General features: G+C 36.4%; 1 protein-coding gene across 5 annotated transcripts in view; it reads left to right on the forward strand.

Moving 5' to 3' along the window:
* The window catches only part of CTNNA2 (catenin alpha 2), a 1,323,879-nt gene that overhangs the window by 1,289,192 nt on the left and 19,096 nt on the right, over window positions 1-15,591 (forward strand). For 2 of the 5 annotated variants that reach the window (XM_043917729.1, XM_043917730.1), the window contains exon 18: window positions 3,986-4,129. The exons of the other annotated variants lie outside the window; for them this stretch is intronic. In XM_043917729.1, coding sequence (XP_043773664.1) covers window positions 3,986-4,129 — 144 coding nt within the window. The remainder of the gene's footprint in view (window positions 1-3,985; window positions 4,130-15,591) is intronic. 5 annotated transcript variants of the gene reach the window in all.

The following is a 15,591-nucleotide window of genomic DNA, read 5'->3' on the forward strand; positions in this document are numbered from 1 at the left end:
AAAAGAGAATATGAATATTAAAACCATATGCTTAATGTTATCTGGGAATTTCATTATTGATTTTGCATGACCTCAGATGACTCAAAATAAAGGAAATAAAGAGATGCCCATATCAAAACTGAGACAGGAGCAGTGTTTTTTCTAGGAAAAAAACAGTGCTTTCATAAGCTGTTCCTAATTTCTAATGACAAACTAACCATCAGACTTCAGGGTTGTATTTATTGCTCGTTCTTAGAAGCATATTTTGATTCATTGAATTTGATGTTCCTATTGCATTTCAACTCCTACATAAAAGGCACAGTGCTAAATATTGGTTGGGTGGGAGCATTCAAGGTTCTTTATCTCTAATAGCAAATAATTTTTGTGAAAGGGTAACTTTTTCTGTCCATTGTGCTTTTATTAGATTGTATAGTCTCTTGTTTTCATTTTACCTCACTTAGTTTCTCATCTTACTGTTTAGCATTTTCAGCTGGAATAGCGGGCCGTCTGTTGAGCTCCCTCTGTGTATTTACTGGTTTTCTTGGTTTACTGGAAATAAAACTGTGCTTAACTTACTGTTGTCTACATTCTGTCCATACAGACTATGTCAAATGCTTTCCCCAGTTTAAATGATTTATAAAATCTGCCTTTGATCATAGCCCTTTAGAGGAGAAATATGTCATGTTATGGGCCATGTATCTTACAAATAGGAAAGACTTCTGGATGGGCAATATGGAGGATTTTTAGTTCAGATTTTTCTTTTACTGCTTCAAAATACATTGTCTTACTGTATTTTCAACAGTCATTTTCCTTCTGGGCAATACCTATATTTCAAATATTTCATCCTAATTCTATTTTCTTGAAGGCAAGCTTAATTTAGACTTTAAACTTTTCTTTCATCATCAGTACTATATCTTATTTTATTGCTTTTCTCTGAATACCTTCATCTATACAGATGTCTTGTTGATAATGAACTTGACTGGAAGTCTGGCTAGATGTTCTGTCAAATCTCTATAGTCTTCCTTCTTTTCTGTTTCCTTTTGCAACTGAAAGAGAATATCCTGGAGAAGTTCCAGTCAGCATCATTTTCTAATGACATGTACTCTTTTAAGTCCACGGTTCTGTATGTAAGATACTATCTTAAGACAAACTCAAACATCATTTCTTTATCTGGAGACTTCCAATTCAAATATTTTGCTATCAAAATTAATTGTATTTTCTCTTGCTGGGATATTTAAGATTTTGGTCACATTGCCTGCCAGCTGCCTGATCATGTCTTCCATGATAAATTACTTGGTAAATGCATCTGCCAATTATTCTTTTGGAGTGTACAAATTATTCCACCTGGCTTTTCTCTATCCTTTGCACTAACTTAAACATTTTTTTTTCTATCAAGCAAATAAACAATTGAAACCAGTCTTACATTTCTCTGATCTGAAGAAAATTATAATCATGACTTCAATAATGAAGTCTCTTGACTGAAATCTTGCAAACACTTCATGTCTTGTCTTGAAGGGCTAACTCATCCATTTATGTAATGTCATAGGAAGTATGCATCAAATCCATAATTGCAGTGAGACTTAGTTTTCATGAACAGTATCAGGAGGCTAGATACCAAGAAGAGCTAGAAATTTTCTGATCCAGGCACTGCATTCTGTGTCAAAGAAAATTTTGCTATTTTAACTAATATCATAACTAAATACATTATTGCAATCAATCATACTAAATCACGGAAAAAGTCAGCACAGTTCACCACCCTGCATCCATTTGATGCCGCCTAGTTTTGCATTGGGTTCCTGAAGTCATGTTCCACTTACAAATAAATGATGGATAATTAATTAGAAATACAAATAAATTATAATCTAAGTCTAGTTTGTTTTAGTTTATTATTTAAAAAGTGTTTAGCTCCAATTTTATTCTAATATCTTAATATTGGCAAAAGTGTCCCTCCTTTGTTGAGTAGTAAAAATTTTAAAGTGTTTATTGGAAGAATGGACAGATGCATCATTAATCTTAAAATAGTGACCTTTATATATTGTACAAAAGGTGAGATGACAGAAATGAGTTTCTGATATATAATTATCACTTTTGAAACTGTTTGATTATAGAGTTGGTAAAAAAATAACACTTTGACTACAATGGGGAAATCAGGAGATGGCTAAATTCTAAAATCAAATGGGACTGTTACAAAGCTTTAAAAAAGCAAAGATAAGCCAACAAGTCAATGATTCAGTAAGTAAAAATAGAAAGAAAATAACTTTATAGATTCATTAATTGTGAAATTTAACACAATAAAAGCTATTAAATGTGAATTTGAATTTAGACTTAGATTTACTGAAAATGAGGATAGAATATTCAGCAAGGAAAACATACGCAGAGTATTATTGGTTCTTCTAAAAAATATTAAAAAATGCAAACACAGGAAAAATTTCATTCTTTCTTCTCATATGTCAGTTATTATTTCTTTTTGTCTTTAGTTCCCTAAAGACAATCTTTAAATGCCTTTAAGATTTATTTTGAAGTAAAGGATGGGAGTAATGTTGCCAAATTCATAATCAGTTTGAATTTAGTAGCTCTTGTGTTTCAAAATGCTCCCTAATCTACCAAGTTTAGTTTAAAACTGTGATCTAAACACTTAGATATTTGTTAAGCTAAGAATGACAGGATTGGAAATAGAACTGTATTGGCTTAAAACACCAGAAAAAAAAAAAAAAGCCAAATTAGGAGTTTTGTTTATCTGTATACAGAAATAGTCTCTGGCCTTTAAGCATTCATGATGTGAATTGCAAGCTATTATTTTGAAACTTTGCTAGAATATTCTTTGTGGAAATAGATTCTCTTTTCATATATTCCACTGGGCGGATTAAAGATCTGGCTTCCATGTGGGTAGTTGCAGGACCTGCTTGCTCTTCCTTTTGTTTTGTCATAATACTCACTTGACAACTGTGAGTAATTCAATTTTCAAAGCTCTAAATCTACTTTAGAAAAGAAAAAAATAAACCACTTAGATCACATTATTTTCCCATTTTGCCTGATTTTATATATATATACATTCAGACTTTAAACAAAGCTATAACTCTGTGACTATAGCAGAACGGCATGTAACAAAAATGTTTGGTCACTGAGCATTAGTGGGTCATCTAAACTTGACCTCTGAAAGTACCTGCATAGGGGATCTTGTGATTGTAGCAGTATTGCCATTTGATTTCTCTTCAGGTTTGAAGAGAGAACTAACTCTCCCTTTTAGGAGTATGTTATATTCAGTGCATGTAGAAAAACTTTGTCAAGATTGTCAGTAATATTTTATGTCAGATATAACATTTTAAGAGGTAGAAATTCCAAGGGTCAAACTCGACATTGGTTATTGGCTTATCTTTTCAATGGTGCCCATCACAAAACTCACCCTTGAGTGCAAAAAGGAGAAATAAAAAAGAATTGCCATTCTAGCAACAATGAGTGAATTAATTCCTCAGTGAACCCAATGGAAGAGGTAAGTACCCGCTTAGCACCATGTACTGGCTGAGTGTGCTGAGACCCAGAGCGTTCTGAAGGTCACGCAGCAGGGCAATGGAATTTCCAACAAAGACATCTGACAATCCCCACTTGCTGTTCCAGGCCTTAAGAGTTTCAGCCCTTGCTTTCTTTCTTGGTGATCTTCAATGCTCTAAATAGGGGATTCATTCCCTTTGAACCCCACTACAATTTTCCCCTACAGTGCCTGACGATGTGGGATGTTCCTTCATCCTCCTTCTCCCAGATGGTTCATTTATCTGTTCAAAAGAACCAATGAGGAATCCAAAGGGCCGGGCTGCTTAATACCACGGAGGCCCACCCATATCTCTTTCAGTACTTAATTCGTTCACAGGCCTTTTTCTCCCAATTACTCACACCCTCTTCCACCTCCCTAATCCCTTCCCAATAGGGTACGTTTTTTGTTTTTTGTTTTTTTCTTTTTTTCTCTTGCTCTCTCTCTCACTCTTTCTTTTCTGTATCTCTCGGAAATCAGACAGGAGTTCAGAGCACTTTCACTACCTTTTATGAGGTAGATTGTGATGTCATAGATGGGGGCAGGGCTAGTCAACTTTCTACCCACCTCCCAACCTGTGCTGAGGGAGCTCCGATCGGGAGTGGAAGCAGTGATTCTTCTATGGTGAGTAACTTCACTTTCTAATCTAAACTATCTCATTGTAAGCATTAATTTTGAAAACAGGGGGATGGTGTTTTGATGAAGTCAAATGTGACCAATCAAGCCCTCTTTACTTACTGTATTAACCAACTTGGGGCAAAAGATCTACTTATTTATTCTTTACTTAAGTCAATAATTCCACAACACAGATGTACTCTCCAAGGATCATCTAAACTTGAGAAGCTGAAAATGGTATTTTCATTCCTTTATTTCTCAGTCTTTCTTCCCTTTGGGACAGAAAGTCATTGCATATGTGGAATGAACCCATTCTGTAGTCATTTAGTAAGCTTTCTCTAAAGTAAGGCTAGTCAGAAGAGTGTATCCTTCTTTATTTGAAAGATTTCAGGATGAGAGAATACCCTTTATTGATGTTTGGCCAGAGAATCAGTCTGCTCTTCTAAAATTGTAGAGTAAAGCTGTGAAGAAACTGATACACAAGAATTGTCAAAAACTTGGTTCTGATATAGACAAATGAAAACTTTCCAATGCAAAAGCTGAAATATTTAATGAGAAAAAAAGTCACCACTCTTGCAAGATTAAGGGTGCAACCATTTCAATGTGTTTTAACCAAATTTGCTAACTTTTTGTTATATATCATAACACTGATGCTGTTTTATAGAATTTCTTGGTAAAGAGCTGTAAAAAGCTGTTGTTCTTTTTCATATTCAGATTTCCATTGTTGCTGTTTAATTCTTTTATATGCCTTAGTATTTAGAAAGAAAAGATCAACTGCAGTGAGCATGTTTCTCCATTTTCCTTGTTCTTTCCTGGGTACCAATTAAAACCATCAAAACATCAACTTTTATATATGAGAGGCAAAGGAAGTTCATGGAGATGGTTATATCTTTAAGAGGTGTCAAAGCATCAAGGTGGATGTTTTCTTAAAAGTTTTGAACATCAGAATCTGAAGCCCTGTTACTTTTCACGGGGTGAGATAAAACACATCCCAGTTTGAATCATAGGTGTTATGAAAGGAGTTAAGTGCTTACCATTCATTTTTTTCAAATCCCTAGTTAACTAGCTATGTATGGATATTGGCATTGGAGAATAGGGGCAGTTTAAAAGGAGACGTCCGTTCTCATCCACAGATCTTCTGTTATGTGTAGACCCTCCAGCCCTCTCCCACAAGGGTCCTCCACCACAAGATACTGTCCTTTTCATGACCTGAGGTAAAGTGGTGTGGTCACTGCTGAAGCTATTTTCCCAGCTACGCTTTTTAACCTAAAGAAGCAACTACAATGTTGAAGATTTTAGGCACAATAAGTAGAACTGGAGTCATAACTGGCCCATAGCAAAATGTAGGTGATAATCACCTGTAGTCCACTTAATATTGCAATGTGGGCAACAGGTGATGAAACCTCCAGTGTTGGATGATCCCTCTCAAGGCTCTGGTCTTCTTTTCATTAAAAATGTTAGATCCTGGAACCCCAGGTAGGAATAAACCTCTAGTGCCAGAAGAAGTCTTCTGTCTAATCATATAATAGCTCAAGTTTTTCATGTCTTTTATCAATCCCTCATACAGCTTCCAGGTAAGAAATGCTCATATTTTACAAACCCTTGGAATACAATCATCTTTAAACTTCGTGAGTTAAGAATGGTTGTGTTGTACACTTGTGCAAATTCAGAGACTATCATGGAATGCAGTGTGCATGCACTTGTATACTCTCATGTGCATGTTTCATTTAAAGTGGTGTTCAGTGTTTTTATATCCATTTTGTATGTATTTGAATTATAATTTAAAATACATACATATATTGTGCTCTAAACAAAAGAGTCACATGTAACAGAAGTTACATTAATCTGATGTCTGAACACTAGTGCACTACTCCTATTTCTGTTGGTGACTAATTAGGTAACTCAAAGTAAATGCCTTTGATATTTTAGGCCTCTTGCAATGCAGGAGACCCAGGTTTGATCCCCGGGTCAGGAAGACCCCCTGGAGAAGGAAATGGCACCCCACTCCAGTATTCTTGCCTGGAGAATTCCATGGACAGAGGAGTCTGGCAGGCTACTATACAGTCCATGGGATTGCAAAGAGTTGGACACGACTTAGTGACTAACACACACACATACTTGGGCCTCAGTTTTCTCATCTAAAATGATGATAGATGACTTAAAGGATATATTCTAAAGTAATAATGCTCTAAAGTTATATTTTTTATATGTTTTTAAAGAAATGGTTTGTGGGGGAAAGACTGTATAGTTGATGAGATCTAATTTTTGTAGTTAACATAGAGTTATTGAAACCTGAAGAAAAATTTCATTCCAACCTAGTCTCAAAATGTACCCTATATCTGATATAGACTTACTTGTTTAATAATATTAGTGGTTCCTATTCTTTTTAGTGGACATTATCAAGCAATTGATTAGCTATGTGTTCATTTGGAAGACTAACTTGTTTTTTAACTTCTTAATTTTGTTATTTTGATTATTTGAAATAAAATATCCTTACCCACTAGGTAATAGATGGGATTAGGTCTCACTGGGACTCTGAAATTCAGAATTACTTATGCAGTATTGCAGGAATTCCCTTGTGGTACTGGGAAGAGTTGGTGAGTAGGGAATTGATGAATCCTGAACTATGTGTTATGAAGGACAAGTGGTATATAAGACCTGGCTCCTACTCTTGAGGAATGTGAAACCTTTTTGGAAGTCTAGACACATACCACGTCACATCTGAGAGGTAAAGACAATAAGTGTCAAAGAACTAAGAGATATCCCTGTGGGCTGAGTTGGATTGGATTGTCCTGGGAAGGCTTTGTGAGATGCTGAGGCCCTCAGTTAACTTTGAACAGAGTATTTTAGATTTGTGTTGTGGGCAAGGAAATATTTCAGATCAAAAGCCCATAGAATTGTAAATTTTGCAGAGAATAACCTGTGTTGAGAAATGTCATATATCAAAATAAAAAGTCTTTGCTTTGAGTCCAGTCCCATACCTTTTGAGCCCCTTTCCCCTTAATTATATACTGACTTTATAATATATGAAGGGGAGGCTGCAAGTGAATGACTTAGAATGATTGTTAAAATATAATCAGGCTGCTATTTTCTCAGTTACACAAGAGGTCATATGATCACTCACAGCCAAAGCTGTGGAAGAGAAGTAAATAAAATGAAAGAATTGGGGATAGAAGGACGCTTTAGCTCTGGGACGTTCTGGTTTTCTATTGAAGGTGGAAATGGATTGTCATTTGGAAAATCAAGGGCTCTATTGCTGACAAGTTAGACAGGTTGCATAGTCATAGAAATGCCCATAAGCTAATGAGAATTCGTGTAACCAGTATGGTTGTCTGAATCAAATGGAAGTTTCTTGCACTGAATAAGAATCATGTCAGACTCTGCTCTCAAACAGCCAATGATTATGCAACTCTCTTTCCCTAATACACTTGGAAAGAGGTGATTGATTTGGCCATGATTCACTCACTTTGGGCTTCCCTGGTAGCTCAGTTGGTAAAGAATCTGCCTGCAATGCAGGAGACCCCATTCCCTTCCTGGGTCAGGAAGATCTGCTGGAGAAGGAATATGCTACCCACTCCAGTATTCTTGGGTTTCCCTTGTGGCTCAACTGGTAAAGAATCTGTCTGGAATGCAGGAGACCTGGGTTCGATCCCTGGGTTGGGAAGATCCCTGGAGAAGGGAAAGGCTACACACTCCAGTATTCTGGCCTAGAGAATTCCATGGACTATAGTCCATGTCCATGGGCTTGCAAGAGTCGGACACAACTGAAGGACTTCCACGTCACTTTTTTTAGCCACTTTGACAGAGGAGCACATTTAAATTTGAAAGCTTCTCTGTTTCTGTAGACTCAGATGATATTCACTGTATACTTTGTATCACTTAGAGGGCACTGTTCCTGTATTTCTTGCCATCCAAGTTCCTTCCAGGTTATTACTTTGGCCGATCTAATAGCCAAGAATTCCATGAGTAGAACTGCTATATTACCTATCTTAAATTCTAAGGACTTGGTTTACATCATCCAGTGAAATGTTTCTTAATTTTCTATCATGAAATTGAGATTAATTTCTAGAATGTATTATCACAGGAAATTACTTTCTAAAACTAAACTTTTCTATATGTAAATAATGAAGTTGTAGGATCAGATTCAGTTTTACAAAACAGAGAAGGCCCCCTTAGAAATAATTTCCCCAAAAAGTTCAAGTAGGACTTCCCTAAATTTTTGTGGAATAATCTAGACTGTTAAAGGAAGTTAAAGATACTATACAATTAGATTTGTCTCAAGAGAACAACAATACAGATGGCAACTCTTACCCTCCTCTCCCAAAATGCCCCAGAGGTAATTTTAGAAACAGAAGTTCAGTTATATTTATAATTCAACAAACATTTAGTGAGTAAATAACACATGATATTCACTTTCCTATGGATGGACATGGAAGTAGAAATAGAAAATGGGCACATAATCAGGAACTGTGATAGATTATAATAATCACCCTTACAGAAATATGTACAAAGTATATGGGATTCCTCTAGAAAAGGGGGGAGAGGAAGCTTCATTAATGGGATAATATCTTTGAATCTTCAGAGATAAATGGATAGGAGTTTTCTAAATTGTGGAGAGAAATAATTAGCCCAGAAGGGAAACAGAGTGGCCATAATATTGTGGTATAGATGTATTCTGTTCTGACCAGACCTGAAAATGCTAGAGATTGGTAGAAAGATGGAGAAAAATCAGAGGTAAAGTAAGAAAGGTAGGTAGGCACTGGAAGTCAAAGACTTCCTTATTTTAATGACTGTCTCCCAAAATGGTCAGAGGATCACACCCATATGTCAAACCAAACACAGAAAGAGGTGGAAAGAGACTGTTAAAATGCAAAATCGTGAGCCAGACTGCAGACCTCTTGAATCAGGATTGTAGGTCATATGTAGTGATTTCCTGAGATTGTAGAGCATATGTAGATTCTTGGAATCTGTAATTAACTACCCTATCTCACCTTCAACATGCCAGGTGACTCATTTCCATAGCAAAGTTTCAGGCAGTAAAATTGACTCATTATTTCTATATTCTTGGAGGAAGTTATAAATTTTAAAAAAATATTAAAAGTTAAAGATTTGGGAAAATAGGATAAAAATAACATAATGTTCTTGAGAAAGTTGGTTTAAATTTCAGTTAAGCGTAAAAATAATTTTCAAATAATGGTGGTTGTCAAATATAAAGAATTACTAAGCTATTAAGTATGGCTTGAAGAAAAGGCATGAGACTATAAACATTTAAGGGATCACTTTGTGTCTTTCATCATCATGAATCAGTGCAAAGACTTAATCAAGTTCAGAGCTAAGTTCTACAGCTCCCAATTTGTGTCAAGGCAGGGGATGGAGACAGTAGTGCAGAGCAGTATTTATTTCTGCTTGGTTGGTAGAATCATTTGACTACTTTTTAATTTTCATTAGGAGAACTCTTCCCTGGTGGCTCAGACGGTAAAGAGTCTGCCTACAATGCGGGAGACCTGGGTTCAATTCCTGGGTTGAGAAGATCCCCTGGAGAAGGAAATGGTAACCCACTCCAGTATTATAGCCTGGAAAACCCCATGAATGGAGGAACCTGGTAGGCTACAGTCCCTGGGGTCGCAAAGAGTGGGACATGACTGAGCGACTTCACTTTCTTTTCTATTGAAAAGAAATATTGATTAATCAAGCTGTCAAGCCAATGTAGGGTCTATGGTCCAGGTGGCTCAGTGGTAAAGAATCCGCCTGTTCAATGCAAGGAGACACAGGACACACAAGTTTGATCCCTGGTTTGAGAAGATCCCCTGGAGGAGAAAATGGCAACCCTTTCCAGTGTTCTTGCCTGGAGAATCCCATGGATGGAGGAACCTGGTAGGCTACAGTCCATAGGATCACAGAGACTAGGACATAACAGGGGGACAGAGCACATGCATTCCCATCATAACTAGAAAAATCAAGCTCTCATGCCAATGTAGGGTCTATGGTCTATGTTGAAAAATATCAATAACATAGCTATATATTTGAATCAACAATCATTTAGAAGTGCTCATTTTTTTCTTCATGAACAGCCCACCAGTCTGTATAGAAAGCTATACAAACATTCAAAGAAGAGAGAGGCACTAGAGAGGTATTTTACATTTGGCTAAGACAAGAGAATGAACCCTACTCTGGGAGAATGTGGCCCTGGATCACAGCCAGGAGGGTCAGATCTGGACTTAACCTTTTGATTGATTCCATATGGTTCTCCCATTCCAGACTGCTGGAATCGTCTCAATTTTTTTCATTTGAGAGTGCCTTTGTTTAGAAGTCAAGAAATGATAGAGAACATTGCTTTTTCTTCATATTCATTTCTGAACTCTGTGCAATTGATAGCAATAACTGCTTTGGCAGAACTGGAGATACTGTCACATTCTAGAAGCAGTTGACTGATATGATGCCGGTGCCTACCATTAATTGAGAAAATTAGTTTTGGCATATTAATATAAAAGAAAAAACTTTAATTCTTGCAGATTTTTTTAGCCAGTGAAGTGTAGCTCTATCATTGGGCCTTTATTGCATCAATTTAGCCAAGCATCACCTTGGGTGGTTCTTAGAGATGTGACAGGCAAAATTATTTTAAATTTACCTTAGGGCCTAGCATCTTTCCTGAGTAAAATCCAAGCCAAAGAACAGTAACAGTTACATGATTTTGATGGCAAAGATCCGAAAAATAAGAGGCGATCACATTCTTTTAAGGTAGACGCTAAAATTTTAAGCTAGGTTTTGTTATTTGAAGTGAATTTGGAAAACAACTCTGCCTTTTATTGACTGGATAACATTCTTAATCTCTGAACTTTTGCTTTATAATGAAATATTATTACTACTTAGAGGAACAATAGGACAATTGCATGTAGTAAACAACAATTATTATTAAACCAGCTAAGATACGAGAGGTCAATATTTTCCATGCACCATGCTAAGCGTTTGAAAAGCACTTTACAATCTGCTTTCAAGTCATCCTGTGGAGGAGATACTGTTATCCCCATTAAAAATATTAGGAAAATGAGATTCAGAGAATTTGAGTTACTTCCTGGAGGTCACAAAGTTAGTGGTTGATATAGGGTAATGCTTTCAGGAAGCCTCCCTTGATCTTCTCCCCTAGCATGATGCATTCTCTCTGACATTCCTGACATGAAGTGCAGTGGAGGAACTCCTTTACTTATATATTTATATTCCTCAGCTAGTCTGTAGCTCCATAAGTATAGGAATGTATCTGAATATTCTTAATTTTGTCCCTAGTTCCTGACACATTGAGCACATATTGTGTGCTTTCTAGGTTAGCTTCTTGGCCATTCTTTTTCCATTGTAGTAAGTTATCACACTGAGAAATTCTAGTAAATATTTGTGAAGTCTGTTATTCATTTATTCATGGAATATTCCCTGAATTATTCACTCACTTATTCCCATATAAAAGCACCTCACTTTATTTTAAATACTAGATCTCAAAACATATTGTTTACCTAAGATTTGGGGCCTAAAATCAGGGGGCCTAATTTTTTCTTTAGCAAACTCAGTTTCTTTTTGTAATATACTTTGTTAAGTTTTCTGATACATTATGTAGACTTTTTTATTTTTTAAAGATTATGGTATGTAAACATAGAATTTATTCCCAGATAGCTGAATTAGTCAAATTAATTATTTATTTTAAAAAAGGAACTTGAAATAAGGACCAAGAGACATGGCTGGTTTCATCTGCCCTCCCACATGAAGGTTGTGATATATTAAAATGTTAATTATATTTAGGTGTGAAATATAACTTTTTAATTAAGTATCCTAAATTATTAATTCCCAATAATAGTATTTATAATTCATGTGTTTTAATTAAATTTAGATTCAGCTATATATTAATGTGGGCTTCCCAGGTGGTGCTAGTGGTCAAGAACCTGCCTGCCAATGCAGGAGACATAAGAGACTCAGGCTTGATCTCTGGGTCAGGAAGATGCCCTGGAATAGGATATGGCAACCCACTCTAGTATTCTTGCCTGGAGAATCGCGTGGACAGAAGAGCCTGGCAGGCTGCAGTCCATAGGGTCACAAAGAGTCAGACATGGCTGAAATGACTTAGCATGCAGCACAGCACAGTATGATATAACATCCAAATAGTTATTTCTTTTTCACTTACACTGTCTATGGGTGGTTCAGGGCTAGTATAGTGAAACAAGGGTTTTCAAGAACCCAAACTGCTTATGACTTTACTTTTTTGTTCTATTTATTATGAGGTTTCCATTCTCAAATTTATCTTTTGGTCCAAATTGACTGCAAAGTCTTCATCCTCCCATTACCCACAGGAAGAAGAAAAGAGGTGAAAGGGGGAAATGGTGTACTTCCTAGTTGTGTTAGCACCCTTTAAAATATTTCTTAGGAACGTCTATATCCCTACCCAATTGATGTCTACTTACATCATATGATGAATCTGAAAAAAAACAGGAAGAATTAGGCATGGAGTGGCCATTCTTATCCATGTATACCTTCCATTCAGTGGAACACAAACTGTTTTCTGACTTCCAGTAGAAGTCAAAATGTTTGACCCAGCTGAGCTCCATTTCTCTCAAATGTAAAGTGAAAAAAATATTAGTATCTTCTTTATTGTGTTGTTTTTAAGCTTAAATGTGTTAATGTGTGCCACAGACTGAGTACAAGGCCCAGAAAGTAGAAGTACCAGGTAAATGGGTCACTAACTTTATTCTTCATTATCTTGTCTCTTCCCAAAGATGACGGTCTTTTTATGTAGGTGTCTTCTTGCTGTCTTTCATCATGTCTACCAATCAAGCCATTGGACATACCGTAGTGAACAAACAGCCAAAGTCTCTGTCCTCATAGAAATTGCATTTTTTGGGGGGGGGCTGTCATTGAGAGTCCTGGAGGAATCACTGCAGAGAGGTGATAGTTGAAAATAAAGAAGGGAATGACTTCAACAGAAAAGTAAAGTAGTGATTCTCATATTTCAATCTGTAGAAGAATCACATGGGGGTAGCACATAAAAATGGAGAACCGTAGACTTTGGGGGGGGGCTGTCATTGAGAGTCCTGGAGGAATCACTGCAGAGAGGTGATAGTTGAAAATAAAGAAGGGAATGACTTCAACAGAAAAGTAAAGTAGTGATTCTCATATTTCAATCTGTAGAAGAATCACATGGGGGTAGCACATAAAAATGGAGAACTGTAGACTTTCCCTTCACTGTTCTGACACTCTCATATGAGATCAGGAATCTGTATTCTGTTCCTAAACAGTCTGAATGTGGTTACTCATGGATCACACTTTGAAAAATACTAGTCTAAAAAGGAAGAAGGAGTAAGGCTATAGGAAGAGATTACCAGGACTGGAAGTCAGTTTCAACCCTATCTTAGAACTCATGGTTTGTCCCAGCAGGCTATTCCAGTCTAGCCTAGTTTAAGTAATCCTTAGTTGTGAGAAGCTTGTTGAGGTTTCTTGTTGTGTAGGACATTTGGCAAGCTCCCTGGCCTTGCCCCACTAGATGCCTGTATTCATTTCCTTTTCTCAGTAGTGACAATCAAGTGTTTCTCTGACCATGGCCAGAGTATATCCTGGGTTGTGGGGGACAAAATTGCCCCAGATGAGAACCATAGGTCGGGTTGAACTCTTGATCTTGCACCTAGAATATACATACTATTTAAAATTGAGCCTTTTATTTCTTCCCTCTAGAAGGTTGGAAGACAGCAGATGCCAGGTTCCAGATTCATTCACCAAATGACCATTCTAGCCTGGCATCAGGCTGTGAAGGTACACTTTTCTAGAAGCAAGACTCGTGAGAATCCATCACCATCCTCCCCTAGCTGCAGCCTTCATAACCTTTTAAAGGTCCCCATCTCCCTCCCTTCTTGGTTACCCCAAATATTCCTGGCTTAGAGATACAGGCATTTCTACTCTCAAAGGCGATTAAGGGCTCTGATAAGAATGTTTAAAAGAAAGTTAAGTAAAATGACTTCAGTTTCTTGCTTTTTACAAAAAAGTGTATTGAGTTTAAAACTGTTCAACTGTTTTTATAGCACCTTTTTTAAAAACAAAACATTTTCACATATCTTTACATATTACTTTAACTATTCTGTCTGTATACTTTTTAATCCTTTTATGATGAGCTAGATAATCAGTGCCTTTTTAAACACAAGGAAAAAGTGATAGTGTATATTTTTTCTTTAAAAATATTGAGAAATGCATCAGGCCAAAGGTCTCCTTGAGATTCTAATTACTGATATGGGTTCTTTGAGGTATTATTTATGATGAGTAACTCTGCAAGGCTGAAATTAGTGCTGGGTGAGCCCTTGAAACTAAGCAAATTATAGGTAGACATTGAATATATTTTATAGTTTAGCATGAATTCTTTCTACAGAGAAGGTTGGAGAGCTGTAACGTGGTGACTTCAGATAAAACAGAGATCACTCTTTCTTTCAAAGCTGTTGCTGTAGTATATTTGAAATATTTACCTTGGCATTTTTTAGTGCATCAGGTGAAGAAATAATGAGGTAGCCTTTACATCTTATAATAAATACAGAGGTGATTTAAATTTGTCAAAGGCTAGATTCACAGGAACTCCAAGTTAGAGATTGTGCCTGGAGGACACTTTCATCTTAATATTAAGTATGATTTTCAGTAGGGGCAAGATACTGTATCAGTCTCTCTCCAACTCTTTAATGTTTATCTTTGTTCACTGGTTAAAAGTTGTCATTTTCAAAAAAATAAAAAAAAAATAAATAAATAAAAAGTTGTCATTTTCCTGGAAGTTCACAAAGTGCTTTTTTTTTTTCAAAGAAGTTTTCTAATTTCATAGATTTGAGTCTTGCTTTCAAAAGAACCACTAATATAATTTCTATGATTTTGGGCAATACTGTTATGCATTTCCAGTCTTTGAGAATACTTTGTCCTTTAATCTATGGTTTGGAAAGTTTCTTGTATAGCTCAACCTCTTTTGCTAGAGAACAGACAATAAGTTGTCTATCCATAGAGGTTCTTTGTTGGACCAAAGAAATAATATTTCCAGTTTTAGACTGAAGGGAACCCTCTGGTGCAGTAGCTGTATCTTCCCTAAAGTAATCACTCCAGGAGAGACAGATTATAAGGTTCCAAACCAGGTCAAGCTCTGGCAGGCACTTGTAAGGGGGCGTATCCTGGCTTCTCAGGGGAACCACCTTAAATGCCCTTTATTTCTTATTTTAATCAAAATGATTGGAGCTGCAGTATGTTATTAAAAACAGACACTGGGGAATAGAAATAATGCACTTAAATCACTGGTATTTGTCTTATTAGCTGGCAAGTTACTTTTCTTTAAACCCCCATTCCCTCCGGTATCTAATAGTAAGGATAAAGTGATGTATCATTGGGAGGGGTGAAGATCAAGTAATGGAAAATATTGGTGGGGATGCTCAATATGTATTGAATCTGGAAAATATCCAAAGTACGTTGACCCAATAAAG

This window comes from Cervus elaphus, chromosome 11 (genome assembly GCF_910594005.1).
Source record: "Cervus elaphus chromosome 11, mCerEla1.1, whole genome shotgun sequence".
NCBI lineage: Eukaryota > Metazoa > Chordata > Mammalia > Artiodactyla > Cervidae > Cervus > Cervus elaphus.